We start from the raw sequence: 14,894 nt of genomic DNA, 5'->3' as shown, positions 1-14,894 counted from the left end.
CGACCCCTACCCCGCCTTCCTTCCACTACAGACTGATACACTCTTGAAGTCATTCTGTTTCACTCCATTCTCTCTACATGTCCGAACCATCTCAACAACCCTTCCTCAGCCCTCTGGACAACAGTTTTGGTAATCCCGCACCTCCTCCTAACTTCCAAACTACGAATTCTCTGCATTATATTCACACCACACATTGCCCTCAGACATGACATCTCCACTGCCTCCAGCCTTCTCCTCGCTGCAACATTCATCACCCATGCTTCACACCCATATAAGAGTGTTGGTAAAACTATACTCTCATACATTCCCCCTCTTTGCCTCCAAGGACAAAGTTCTTTGTCTCCACAGACTCCTAAGTGCACCACTCACCCTTTTCCCCTCATCAATTCTATGATTCACCTCATCTTTCATAGACCCATCCGCTGACACGTCCACTCCCAAATATCTGAATACATTCACCTCCTCCATACCCCCCCCCCCCAGTACTATTACTATTTTTTTAAATTGCCCTGTTGAAAAGTACCTCCAATATGTATGCAAGTTCTCTTATGTAAATTATTTTATATACAATCTTTGGATTTAACATAATGAACTAAAATTAAATAACAGGGCCAGTAACATACTACATTCTTGGGAGGCTTCATCAGAATTATCACGACAATCATCCTGGCCATCGCACTTCCAAGTGGACGGGATGCAGTTACCATTTCCACACTTAAATTCCGTAGAACGACATACCCGAACAAGGGTTTTATTACAGTTTTCTGGCTGGAATAACCAAAAATAGAGTACATGTACTTCAAATACTGTAAATATAACAATTACTGATCTAAGTTAAGTTTTTGATAAAGAAGACCACAATATTATGCTGCTTAAACTAAAGCTTTATGAATTCAGAGTCCATATGCTGCTTACATAAGTCCTACCCAAACATACACCAACTTGTGACTGTTAACAACAATGTCTACTTCGACTATCAACATAGGGCTGCCATAGGACAGCATCTCAGGCCCTGTTTATTTCTTTTCTACATCAGTGATCTACTTATGACTCCCAGGAACCTAAACCAGGTCTGGTTGCATATTACAACTCTAATCATCTTAAATCCAGATCCAACTTTTCTCAACAACTGTTAATGACATGCTTGGATGAAAACCTCACATTCAGTACTAAGACCTTCTTCATAGTGTTTGGGATTATTATTATTATAATCATGGGGGAGAACTAAACCCATAGGCATTATACAGCACCTGTGAGGGAGGATGGAAGGTATCCAGGCTCAATTCAGGGAACTAGAGCACAGATCTAATTCCCTAGATCAAGAGTCCCTCACCAGCATCAAGGAGCCTCCCTTGAGGCTCCTTGATCCATTGAACATAAAAGTAAATAATAGACATTGAAAGACAAGATGAGGATAAATTATATAAATACTCATACTCACATTCAGTACTTATGAAAATTTCTAAAGATAGTGGGCATTAAGCTCATGCTTTATTATTCATTCTGTGCTACTGTCTGATCTATCCATACCTCACTGATGGTATGTGCATAGGAATCTACAGCAGCAAATCACCTAAAACTCACTGTAACTCAATAAAAATCTACTATCAGAATGACCACTCAAGGTTCCAGAAAACATACCCACACAATTCAAGTTTGAATTTACTTAAACAAAGCATCCACAATTACTACACTGCATACTATATACACATGACAATCCAGTACTAAAACTCTTCCTAGAGATATGTAGCAGAATTCACAGACAATACAAGAAATAAATACACATTATATCTCATGTACTCAACTTGACCTGAGTAGAAACTCCTTGTAAATAAAAAAGTACAAAATTCTCTACAAGATTCTAAACTTTCCCTAGCTGTCAACTGCTTAATAATGCAATAGTTAAAAAACATTCAAATCTGATGCCAATTTACATACTGTATATCTAATTTACCTGGAGTTTACCTGGAGAGAGTTCCGGGGGTCAATGCCCCCGCGGCCCGGTCTGTGACCAGGCCTCCTGGTGGATCAGAGCCTGATCAACCAGGCTGTTACTGCTGGCTGCACGCAAACCAACGTACGAGCCACAGCCCGGCTGGTCAGGAACCGACTTTAGGTGCTTGTCCAGTGCCAGCTTGAAGACTGCCAGGGGTCTGTTGGTAATCCCCCTTATGTATGCTGAGAGGCAGTTGAACAGTCTTGGGCCCCTGACACTTATTGTATGGTCTCTTAATGTGCTAGTGACACCCCTGCTTTTCATTGGGGGGATGTTGCATCGTCTGCCAAGTCTTTTGCTTTTGTAGCGAGTGATTTTCGTGTATAAGTTCGGTACTAGTCCCTCTAGGATTTTCCAGGTGTATATAATCATGTATCTCTTCCGCCTGCGTTCCAGGGAATACAGGTTCAGGAACCTCAAGCGCTCCCAGTAATTGAGGTGTTTTATCTCCGTTATGCGCGCCGTGAAGGTTCTCTGTACATTTTCTAGGTCAGCAATTTCACATGCCTTGAAAGGTGCTGTTAGTGTGCAGCAATATTCCAGCCTAGATAGAACAAGTGACCTGAAGAGTGTCATCATGGGCTTGGCCTCCCTAGTTTTGAAGGTTCTCATTATCCATCCTGTCATTTTTCTAGCAGATGCAATTGATACAATGTTATGGTCCTTGAAGGTGAGATCCTCCGACATGATCACTCCCAGGTCTTTGACGTTGGTGTTTCGCTCTATTTTGTGGCCAGAATTTGTTTTGTACTCTGATGAAGATTTAATTTCCTCGTGTTTACCATATCTGAGTACGTAATTGAAATTTCTCATCGTTGAACTTCATATTGTTTTCTGCAGCCCACTGAAAGATTTGGTTGATGTCCGCCTGGAGCCTTGCAGTGTCTGCAATGGAAGACACTGTCATGCAGATTCGGGTGTCATCTGCAAAGGAAGACACGGTGCTGTGGTTGACATCCTTGTCTGTCGGATATAAGGACGAGGAACAAGATGGGAGCGAGTACTGTGCCTTGTGGAACAGAGCTTTTCACCGTAGCTGCCTCGGACTTTACTCTGTTGACGACTACTCTGTGTTCTGTTAGCGAGGAAATTATAGATCCATCGACCGACTTTTCCTGTTATTCCTTTAGCATGCATTTTGTGCGCTATTATGCCATGGTCACACTTGTCAAAGGCTTTTGCAAAGTCTGTATATATTACATCTGCATTCTTTTTGTCTTCTAGTGCATCTAGGACCTTGTTGTAGTGATCCAATAGTTGAATCCACTACAGCAACCCCATATCATCACTATTTTAGCTGTGTAGCTAGGGAAACAGCAGTTAACATATGATAGGCATTTGACTCATCCTTGACATGCAGACACATAAAAATGGACTCAGCCACTCCACATAACTTTAGTCCAATGTTCATACTGCTTTGCAAACAGGTCATTTGGCTCATCTGATTGGCTGGAAAATGTTACTTGGCAGGAATCTGAAATATCATCAAGTTCTTTGTGGAGATGATGTATGGTTCTTTCTCATAAGTGTTCCAGTAAATCATGGTGGCTTATCTTCAGTCTTGCTGCTATTATCCAAGGTTCTTTTAGTATTCCCTTCTTTAGGAGGTTATTAGTAATAGATGAAATCACTAACCTGTCCAGATCTTTGCTTCTTAAGGGGTAGAAGCACAATATGATCATAAAAAATTTTTAGAAAACTCTAAACATAATTCCTCTAATAATTAGAGAGAAAATATTCAAAATAAAAAAAACATATCTAACAGGTGCTTGTTGCAGCTGACCCACCTGCTCATCAGTACTGTCTGTACAATCAGGATCACCATCACACATCCAGTTTAGAGGCAAACATCTGTTCTTGTCACAAGGAAACTCTGTTGTGCGGCATGCTGGAAAGAAAACAACTATATGAACACAAGAAAGAGGTAGGACCAAGAGGTAGAGCTCACTTTTCCTCTCCCAAACTCAAAAATGAAAGGAAATCAGTCAAATTTTGTAACAACCTTAGCTGTCTTCTATACATCTATATTATACTTCACATAATACAGTATGTATATAAATAATGGAAATGCAAAATATGTATGCCTGGAGTATACCTGGAGGGTGTTTTGGGGGGTCAATGCACCCATGGCCTGGTCCATGACCAGGCCTTGCAGTGGATCAGGGCCTGATTAACCAGGCTGTTACTACTGGCAGCATACAAACCGACGTTTGACCCGGTCCTGTTGGTCAGGAACTAAGTGTCTGTCCAGCTCCCTTTTGAAGACAGCCAGGGGTCTATTGATAATCCCCTTTATGTTTGCTGGGAGACAGATGAACAGTCTTGGGCAAACTTATGGCACTCCTACATTTCACTGGGGTGATGCTGCACCACCTGCTAAGTCTTTTGCTTTCATAGGGAGTGATTTTCATGTGCAGATTTGGGACTAGTCCCTCTTAAGATTTTCAAAGTGTATATTATCATGTATCTTTCTTGCCTGCATTCCATGGAGTACAGGTCAAGGGACTTCAACTGTTCCCAGTAATTTAGGTGGTTTATTGTGCCTATACAAGCAGTGAAAGTCCTCTGCATATTCTCCAGGTCTGCAGGTTTACCTACTTCGAAAGGGGCCATTAATGCACAGCAATATTCAAGCCTAGAGAGAACAAACAATCTGAAGAGAATCATCAGTGGCTTGGCATCCCTGGTTTTGAAAGTTCTCATTATCCATCTTACCGGTTGTAGTAGACATTGTTGTGATCTTTGAAAGTAAGATACTCTGTCATTATCATTCCTGGGTCCTTCACATTAGTTTTTCACTCTGAGAATTTGTTTTATACTCCAATCCTGTTTTTATTTCCTCGAGTTTTGCTGATGACACTGTGCTTTTGGAAAATTCTGAAGAGAAGTTGCAGAGGTTGGTGGATAAGTTTGGTAGGGTATGTAAAAGTTGGAAAGTAAAAGTGTATATAAGGAAGAGTATTGTGATGAGCATAAAAAAATTTAGGTAACGAGAAACTGGATATCAGAGTGAAGGGAAAGAGTATGGAGGAGGTGAATGTACATATTCAGATATTTGGGCGTGAACGTGTCAGAAGATGGGTCTATGAAAGATGAGGTAAATCACAGAATTGATGAGGAGAAAAAGGTGAGTGGTGCACTGAGGAGTCTGTGGAGACAAAGAACATTATCCACAAAAGCAGAGGGGAATGTGCAAGAGCACAGTTATACCAGTGCTCTTACATGGGTGTAAAGCAAGGGTGGTGAATGTTGCAACAAGGAGAAGGCTGGAGGCAGTGGAGATGTCGTGTCTGAGGGCAATGTGTGGAGTGGAAATAATGCAGAGAATTTGTAGTTTGGAAATTAGGAGGTGTGGGGTTACTAAAAGTATTATCTAGAGGGCTGAGGAGGGGTTGCTGAGGTGGGTTGGACATTTATCAATCAATCAAGTTTATTTTCTATAAGAATTACAATGTGGGGTTTACAGATTTTGGTTATTGTGTGGTTTACATGTAGTAAAATACTAATTACAGAGGGGGCCACTAGGACACCTAGCATGGCTAGGCATTTCGAGCAAACTTAGATTAATTCTTAACCCTAAATTATTACAAATTATGGAGTAAGTTCACTAAATACTAAGTGACTAAATACTAGTTTGTGAGTTTAGCAATGTGAATGCTTTTGTTTTGGCACAATACATAGTTTCTATATTGGAGTATCACAGGCAAACTTATGACTAGTTAGGAATTATTATTTTAAGATTAAGATTCGTATTTCTGTGCTTATAGTCAAATGGGTGAGTGAGTGAGTGTAAGTGTGAACCACCAGGTGGTTTTTATGTAGTTAGTTGACGGGGTGTATCAGGGAGATAAGATGTTTTCTAATGGTAGTTTTGAAGGTGATGAATGTGTCTGCAGTTCTAGAGTTTTCAGGTAGGGTGTTCTAGATTTTGGGGCCTTTGACATACATTGAATTTTTGTAAAGGTTTAGTCGGACACGGGGAATGTCGTAGAGATGTTTGTGTCTGGTGTTATGCCTGTGGGTCATGTCACAACTATCAAGAAAGCATTTTAGGCCAAGGTTAATATTGGAATTTAAGGTCCTGTAGATGTAGATTGCACAGTAATAAGTGTGGACGTTCTGAACAGGGAGTAAGTTTAGATCTATGAAGAGTGGGGGAATGTGTTGCCAGGGATGGGATTTAGTGATTGTTCTTACTGCGGCTTTTTATTGGGTTATTATTGGCTTTAGGCGTGTTGCTGCAGTTGATCCCCAAGCACAAATAGCATAGGTGAGGTATGTATAAATGAGTGAATGGTATAGTGTGAGAAGGGCATTTTGCACGTAGTATCGTATCTTGGAGAGGATTCCAACTGTTTTGGATACTTTTTTGGGGACAAAATAGAATGACTTGGAGAGCCTATAAATCTGTAGTGAAAAGAAGGCGGGGTAGGGGTCAGCCTAGGAAAGGCTGGAGGGAGGGGGTAAATGAGGTTTTGTGTGTGAGGGGCTTGGACTTCCAGCAAGCATATGTTAGACAGGAGTGAGGTGAACAAGGTCAGCACATGTACGTGTAATTAGGAAACATGGCCATCGTCTCCACTCATCCAAAACTCCACTGCAGTCCTTGTTTGGAAGCTGAGACCGCTACCAAGTGAGCCACGATTATTAAGCCCTGTTTCCCTAAGTCCGGGAAAAAATATGTTTCCCAAATCTAGGCGGGAATTATAAATTAAATAAATTTCTCCGGAAAAAGAGAAACGAGAACAATAAATTCCCAGCTCCATTATTATTATTATTATAATAATCAAAAAGAAGCGCTAAGCCACAAGGGCTATACAGCGCTGCATCCCAGCTCCAACCTACCCCACAGAAGTTACACTCATCATAAACACCCTTAAAAACAAGGCAGGAGACAAACAGCTTGCCTGCTTTTATGTACAAAAAAAACTTCTCAAGTATTGTCACCAATTATTGCAACGCTCTTTAACAAATCCATTGAATCAGCTACCTTCCCAACAATCCTCAACATAGCGAGGGTCACTCCGATCCACAAAGGAGGTGACCAAGTTGACTTGAGTAAGATAAGATTTCGTTCGGATTTTTAACCCCGGAGGGTTAGCCACCCAGGATAACCCAAGAAAGTCAGTGCGTCATCGAGGACTGTCTAACTTATTTCCATTGGGGTCCTTAATCTTGTCCCCCAGGATGCGACCCACACCAGTCGACTAACACCCAGGTACCTATTTGCTGCTAGGTGAACAGGACAACAGGTGTAAGGAAACGTGTCGGAATTTCCACCCGCCGGGAATCGAACCCGGGCCCTCCGTGTGTGAAGCGGGAGTTCTAGCCACCAGACCACCGGCAGTAACTATAGACCAATATCTAACTTACCACTGCTCTCTAAAATCTTTGAAAAATTAATGCATAGACAGATCTATTCCTACCTCGTCTCTCACAACATATTAAACCCTTGTCAGTTTGGATTCAGGAGTAATAAAAGCACGAATGATGCTATCATACACATGCTAGAACTAATATATACCGCACTCGAAAAGAAAGAAGTCCCGCTGGGCATTTTCATTGATTTACGTAAAGCTTTCGATACAGTCGACCATGAACTGCTGTACTCCAAATTAACGCACTATGGTATCAGAGGCCACTCCCTGAACTACCTAAAACCATATCTTAGTAACAGAACTCAGTATGTGTATGCAAATGATGCAAACTCTTCCACCAACCAATAACAGTAGGAGTCCCACAAGGAAGCGTCCTTGGACCACTCCTCTTTCTCATCTACATCAATGATCTACCGAATGCATCACAGCTACTCAAACCCATATTATTTGCAGATGACACTACATATGTCTTTTCCCACCCAAACACGGTCATACTAGCAAACACAGTCAATGCCGAATTGGAGAAAATATCTGCCTGGATGATGACTAATAAACTTACCCTGAATACTGATAAAACCTATTTCATTCAGTTTGGAAATAAAGCTGCAAATGATCCGATTAACATAACGCGAAATGGATCATCAGTCACAAGACTCACAGAGGGAAAATTCCTAGGTACCTCCCTTGACAGCAGCCTTAAGTTCCGGACATACATACAACAAATCACCAAGAAAATCTCCAAAACTGTAGGCATACTGTCAAAGATAAGGTACTACGTTCCACTATCAGCTCTCCTGGCACTGTACCATTCACTCATATACCCTTATCTTACATATGGAATTTGTGCATGGGGATCAACAGCATCCGATCACCTAAAACCCCCTCATAACCCAGCAAAAGGCAGCAGTAAGAATGATAACGAATTCCCACTCCCGCCAGCATACTCCACCAATTTTTAAAAGTCTGAATCTGCTCACCATTAAGAACATCCATACTTATGTATTTGTGTATACCTGAATAAACTTACTTACTATTCATGTGCCTACTACATACACAGAACAATACACGCAAATATAAACCCTCCACTCAAACTTCTCCTCACCAACTTAAACAGGACACATGACCACAACACAAGGCACAGATCTCTTTGATATACCTCGTGTCCTTATCACACTAAAAACTCAATTCACATAAAGGGCCATAAAATATGGAATTCATTACCAGAAGATATTAAAGTAACCCAGTCTGAAAACCAGTTTAAGACTTCTCAAAAGCAACTTAATCACCCTAGACTAAGCGCTAAATACTCAGTACACACATACTCACCTATGTATTCCCACATCATAACTTCTGTGGAAAATACTGTATATATTTTCCGGAAATACGGTAATTTATAGGTAAATAGATGCCCTATATTGTATTTTTAAAAGAAGTATGTTATCGAAAAGGGGAAACCTGGGGCTGGGCAGTACAGACGCCATTTTGTTTGAATTGAATAACACGTTGTGAATAATGGGAAGAATTTTTCGTGCTCTAGAGGTTAAAATCGGGCTGACACCTCTCCAATAGGAGGCGAAATTGTTGGATGTGCATTCCTACATAATTTGAGAATCAGGCGACAGGACAGGACAACTCCAGGAACCTCAGATAAGCTGTCTGAGGTTATGTTTAATTTCTGGCCAGTAAATTCTTCATAAATGTGGGCAAAGGGGGGGGGGTCCTGTACATGACACATTAATCTCCAGTCAAATTGGCGAGTGTTATGATTTTAAGATATTCTCCTTCTGTTATGTAAATGTGTTTATATATAAACATTTTTTAATTTAATATACAGTCCTGGTGATGTATCTTTTATTTATAATTAATAGGTCCAGAGCAACTTGTGGATATGGCAGTGGTAGGTATCGAAGGGGGACATTTTTTGCGACCTAAGTGTCCCAAATTCCTACTTGTCTAACTGATAAATAATAATTATCTTTGTTCATTTACTGTTATGTAAATAATGATACATCCAAGTAAATGCAATTTTCCACAACTTCAACAATCACTTTGAACATTTTATCCATTGTTGACAGGAATATAATTGAACCATTGTTTTCCACAAAAAGTATTTTAGACTATAAGAATATATCCTTTTTCTTATACAAACTTAATTCACCTATAATTAATAATCTACTGTTCAACTATGAAATAATTACTGTCTTACTGTACAACTATGATAAAATCCTTAGTGTTAAGTAGTCTGTAAGCCAATAATGTTAAGTTGGCCTATAATGCCTCGGCATAATAGAGGTTCTCTTTGCATTGCAACCCACTATTGTAAATATAAAATCTCAATGTACTATTTGCAAAGACAAAATAAATAAATAAAATAAAATAAATAAATAAGATCAAGTGGATTCCCCTTGTCTAAATTCCGGCAGCCACATAACCACATCAACAGGTTTTTTTAAGCCTAGGTGATGTAGGGACCAAAAATGGCAGTACATGATGAAGACAAGGGCAAGAAAACCGGGAAAATTCGTCACTAGGCAGCGGTAAAGTAAGACGTTCATACTCCACCAAAACCAGTGCAGGTTCCAGTATATATAGGCAAGATTTATTTCTTTTCACCCATTACAAAATATACAATAACCAGAACGCCCACAAGATGAATGGCATTTCGGGCAAAACTTAGTCTACTACCAGCTTGAATGTTAAGTGGTTGTTTTCGTAATTTATTTTTTATTTAGACATGATACATAGTTGTACAAAGAAATATAGTGATTGGGTGTACATGCCAAAAACCCCTTGTATGCAGAGCATTATGGGCAGGCTTAAAATTAACTTAAGATTAACTGAGCAATGATATATTCAGTGGTAAAAATTACAGTAAACAAATTACAACATGGAGTACAAATGAGTATTTCAAATAAGCATTAAAGTTGTACAAATTTGTAGCATAACAATGTATAATATCATCGAATCAGATCAAGTAAAATCAACGATTTGTAGTACAGAAACAGGTCATATGGTCATTAGATGAGTTACTGTGCATTCAAGAGAATGGATTATTATTATAATCAAGGGGGAAGCGCTAAACCCGGAGGATTATACAGCGCCTGGGGGGGATGTGGATGGCATTCAGGCTTAATTCGGGGAACTGGAGCACAGATCCAATTCCCTAAATCAAGAGCCCCTCACCAACATCAAGGAACCTTCCTTGAGGGGAGTCAAGAGAATGGAGTATTCTATTAGGTAATGCAATAAAAAAAAAGTTTGATAGGGTCACAGGTTATACATTTATGAGATTCAGTTATTCAGTATTTATTTAGTTGTGGTTGAGTAAGTGGTTTTTAAGAAGAGTCTTGAACTGATAAACAGACAGTATTTCTTTTATATTCACAGGTAATGAATTCCAGATTTTTGGGCCTGTTATGTGAATTGAGTTTTTACATAGTGAGATGGACACAGGGAACATCAAAGAGTGTTCTGTGCCTTGTGTTATGGTCATGTGTTCTGTTGAGGTTGGCAAGGAGAAGTTTGAGGGGAGGGTTTATATCAGAGTTTAGTGTTCTATGTATATAGTAGGCACAATAATAAGTATGGATATTTTGTACGGTGAGTAAGTTTAGAGTTTTGAATATTAGTGGAGTATGCTGCCTGGAGAGGGAATTTATCATTCTGGCTGCAACCTTTTGTTGGGTAATTAATGGTCTGAGATGATTTATTGTTGTTGAGCCCCATGCACAAATTCCATAGGTGAGATAGGGGTAAATGAGCGAGTGATATAGGGCCAGGAGGGCTGACTGTGGAACATAGTACCGTATCTTCGATAGTATGCCTACGGTCTTGGAGATTTTCTTGGAAATTTGTTGTACACGTGTTTGAGATCTGGGTCAATTATCAAGGTGGATTCCTAAGAATTTTCCCTCTGTGAGCTTTGTGATAGATGATCCGTTTATCATTATGTTAAGAGGAACATCTGTAGTTCTGTTCCCAAACTGAATGTAGTAGGTTTTGTCAATATTGAGATTAAGTTTGTTAATCATCATCCAGGTAGATATTTTCTGTAATTCGGTATTTACAGTATTGGCTAGTATGACTGGGTTTGGGTGAGAAGACTTATGTAGTGTCATCTGCAAATAGTATGGGTTTGAGTAGTTGTGATGCATTTGGTAGATCGTTTATGTAAATGAGAAAGAGAAGAGGGACAAGGACACTTTCCTGTGGGACACCAACTGTAATTGGCTGTGTGGAAGAGTTTGCTCCATTTGTGTACACATACTGGCTTCTGTTGCTAAGGTATGACTTTAGGTAGTTGAGAGAGTGCTCTCTTATACCATAGTGTGATAATTTTATGTGCAGCAAATCATGGTCAACTGTATCAAAAGCTACGTAAATCAATGAAGATCCCCAATGGGACTTCATTTTTCTCGAGTGCAGTGTATATTTGTTCAAGCATGTGTATAATAGCATCATTCGTAGTTTTATTAGGCCTGAACCCAAACTGACAGGGACTGAGTATGTTGTGGGAGATGAGGTAGGAATAGATTCGCTTATGAATTAGTTTTTCAAAGATTTTAGAGAGGATGTAAGTTGGATATTGGCCTATAGTTATTCAAGTCTATAATCTTTTGATTACCGCCCACAGGATGGGTATGGGGTGCATAATAAACATATTAAACTAGCTGTTTGATCTCCACCTTTATGTATCGGGGTGTTCCTCACTATTTTGAGAACTGTGGGGAAGGTAAGATAAGATAAGATAAGATTTCGTTCGGATTTTTAACCCCGGAGGGTTAGCCACCCAGGATAACCCAAGAAAGTCAGTGCGTCATCGAGGACTGTCTAACTTATTTCCATTGGGGTCCTTAATCTTGTCCCCCAGGATGCGACCCACACCAGTCGACTAACACCCAGGTACTTATTTGCTGCTAGGTGAACAGGACAACAGGTGTAAGGAAACGTGTCGAAATGTTTCCCCCGCCGGGAATCGAACCCGGGCCCTCCGTGTGTGAAGCGGGAGCTTTTAGCCACCAGGCCACCGGGCCTGGTAGAGGATTCGATGGATTTGTTAAAGAGTGTTGCAATGATTGGTGACAGCACTTGAAGTTTTTTTGTATATAAAGGGTGGTAAGGTATTTAAATTTCCTGTCTTGTTCTTTAGTGTTGATAATAAGGGAGACTTATTAATTTATATATGTACAGGCACACACAAGTACAATTATCATACATAGTGTAAATTACCGAGGATAACCCCAAAAAAAGTCAGTGACATATTTCCTTTGGGGTCACCTGAGTGCTTAGTTTATTGTGCACTTCATGCTAACCGACTGTTGTGGGTGGCATCTTGGGGAAGAGGACCAAAGACTCAAATTAAAATGGAATTAAGCTAAATACTGGCTATATTGGATCAACCCTAATGGAAATAAATAATTTTGTCTGACTTAGGTCGATTATCCTAGGTAATTTACACATGTTAATCTATGTATGATAACTGCAGTTATGTGTACCTGGACCAAGTTAATAATCCGAATAAAATCTATTATTAAATTTCTCTAAACACTTCGTTTAAACTTTGTTATCTAACAACATTATTATTCATTATTTCACTCAACATAAAGTGCCCTTAAAATTACACAAACATTTTAAATAGTTTTTTTCGTTAAACTTAAATGAGTTGTCTATTACTGGTACTAAAATATTAAAAAAACAACTTTTCTGATTAAATTTCAGGCAAAACCTGAATAAACATTTAAATTCCTTAAAAGTAAAAAAAAAAAAAAGTTACGAAGAAACCTAATTAATCATACAATGAAGATTTATTTAAGCAATCAATACAGAATAACATGGAATTGTTTTAATACTAGACATGAAGTCACACTGATGATATTAGCAGCACTCGTGTTATATTATTAACCTAGGATCACCCAAGAAACTTATCATGCGATATACGAAATTTTAAATATATATATATATATATATATATATATATATATATATATATATATATATATATATATATATATATATATATATATATATATATAATATATAATATATATATATATATATATATATATATTATATATATTGTGGTCTATGTTGTGCCAAACAGGTAAAACTTGCCATTTTGGCTTAAATAGTAACGCTCTTCTTGCCGAATAAGGAAAGCGAAAATTTGTGTATGCAATAATTTCGCAAAAAATCATTCTGAACCTAACCAAAAAAATATATTTCACTGTTTGTTTATTATTAAATTATTGTAAACTTATCTAAAGTATATTTAATTGGATTAAGCTAAATTAAACTGCGCTTGTATATAGTAAGGTTTGGTAAGTTTTCTAAGGTTCTTTTGGTACAAAATTATTAATTTTTACATTAACACAAATGAAAAAATATATATCTTTAAATGTATAGGAGAAAATTTTAGAAAGGACTTAATCTTAAATGAGTTCTTGTTAATTACTGTGTGTAATTGGCTAAATCATTAGTGTTAATATAGTCAAAGTTTAGCAGTGAGAGTGACACATACCAGCAGAGGCGAGAGTCACTGATACACTCAGAAGTATAACTAATATCTTCATGTTGAAGGAGCCAGCCAGTGAGATGTACCAGAACACTGACAACTACACTACTGCTCTCCTGCTACTCTCGTACTGACTTGTGACTCCTTCTAACCCGCTATTTATGTCCTCCATTGACCTCACTCCTGCTCCTTCTTAACAACTTTCATTTACTTTCGTTCATTTCTATTTTATATCGAATTCACCAGTGCTTAATTATGAACTGTGTTGGTATGTTTAAATTATATCGTAGTTTTAAATGGATTACATTATTTGCGCGTCTTGTTTTCTTAAATTTTCTTAAGAAATGTACAATAAGTTGTAAGTAAATATGAAATATTAATGTATATTGTCATTACTTGTAAGTTGGTGGAGTGACTGCGCACTCTCCTCTACAAACATTCCCTCTGAAATAATTATTTTAAAACACTACTTATCTCTTTTCTAACAAAAAGATGTAAGTATTGTTAAGCATATCGAATAATATTTGTCATAAATATTCTTTGTTTATGTTAAATAATGAATGAAATATTTGTAGGCTCCGCCTCCTCAGCAGGCGTGCCAACCCTCCCGCCTGTGCATAACATTTGCAGTTGCCAATTTTCTCGAATTTATTTATATAAAAGTTACAGAAATTGAATTTTGCTGCGACTTTACTTTCATAATAATTTTAAAGTGTAAATTATTTTTTTTCTAATACTGTTGGAATGCCATGAAAATAATCACTAATATTTAAATTATTAAGTTAATTTAGATTTTTCAAATTGATTCTTTGAATTTCTTTGGAGCATTTTATCTTTTTTGTTAGCAAGTACAACCAAGTTTCGTTATGATGACTGTGTTAACATTGACATGTGTCGTGTGCTGTGTTGTATTGTGTTGTATTATGTTGTGCTTTACTGTGTTGAGTTGTATTGTGTTGTGCTTTACTGTGTTGAGTTGTATTGTGTTGTGCTTTACTGTGTTGAGTTG

The 14,894-nt window shown here is 38.3% G+C and overlaps 1 protein-coding gene across 1 annotated transcript in view; it reads right to left on the bottom strand.

The window, feature by feature from the left end:
- LOC128700392 (low-density lipoprotein receptor) overlaps positions 1-14,036 on the bottom strand; it is a 45,032-nt gene extending 30,996 nt beyond the window's left edge. Inside the window, exons 1-3 of the mRNA XM_053793585.2 lie at positions 13,892-14,036; positions 3,784-3,884; positions 624-768 (exon numbers count right to left, since the gene is read on the bottom strand). Of these exons, the coding sequence (XP_053649560.1) occupies positions 624-768; positions 3,784-3,884; positions 13,892-13,943 (298 nt within the window). The 5' untranslated portion in view covers positions 13,944-14,036. The remainder of the gene's footprint in view (positions 1-623; positions 769-3,783; positions 3,885-13,891) is intronic.
- Between the last annotated feature and the right edge of the window lie 858 nt (positions 14,037-14,894).

This window comes from Cherax quadricarinatus, chromosome 71, assembly GCF_038502225.1.
Source record: "Cherax quadricarinatus isolate ZL_2023a chromosome 71, ASM3850222v1, whole genome shotgun sequence".
NCBI classification, from domain to species: Eukaryota; Metazoa; Arthropoda; class Malacostraca; order Decapoda; family Parastacidae; genus Cherax; species Cherax quadricarinatus.
Note: the sequence above shows the minus strand (reverse complement) of the source record. Positions and strands in the feature narration are given on the sequence as shown.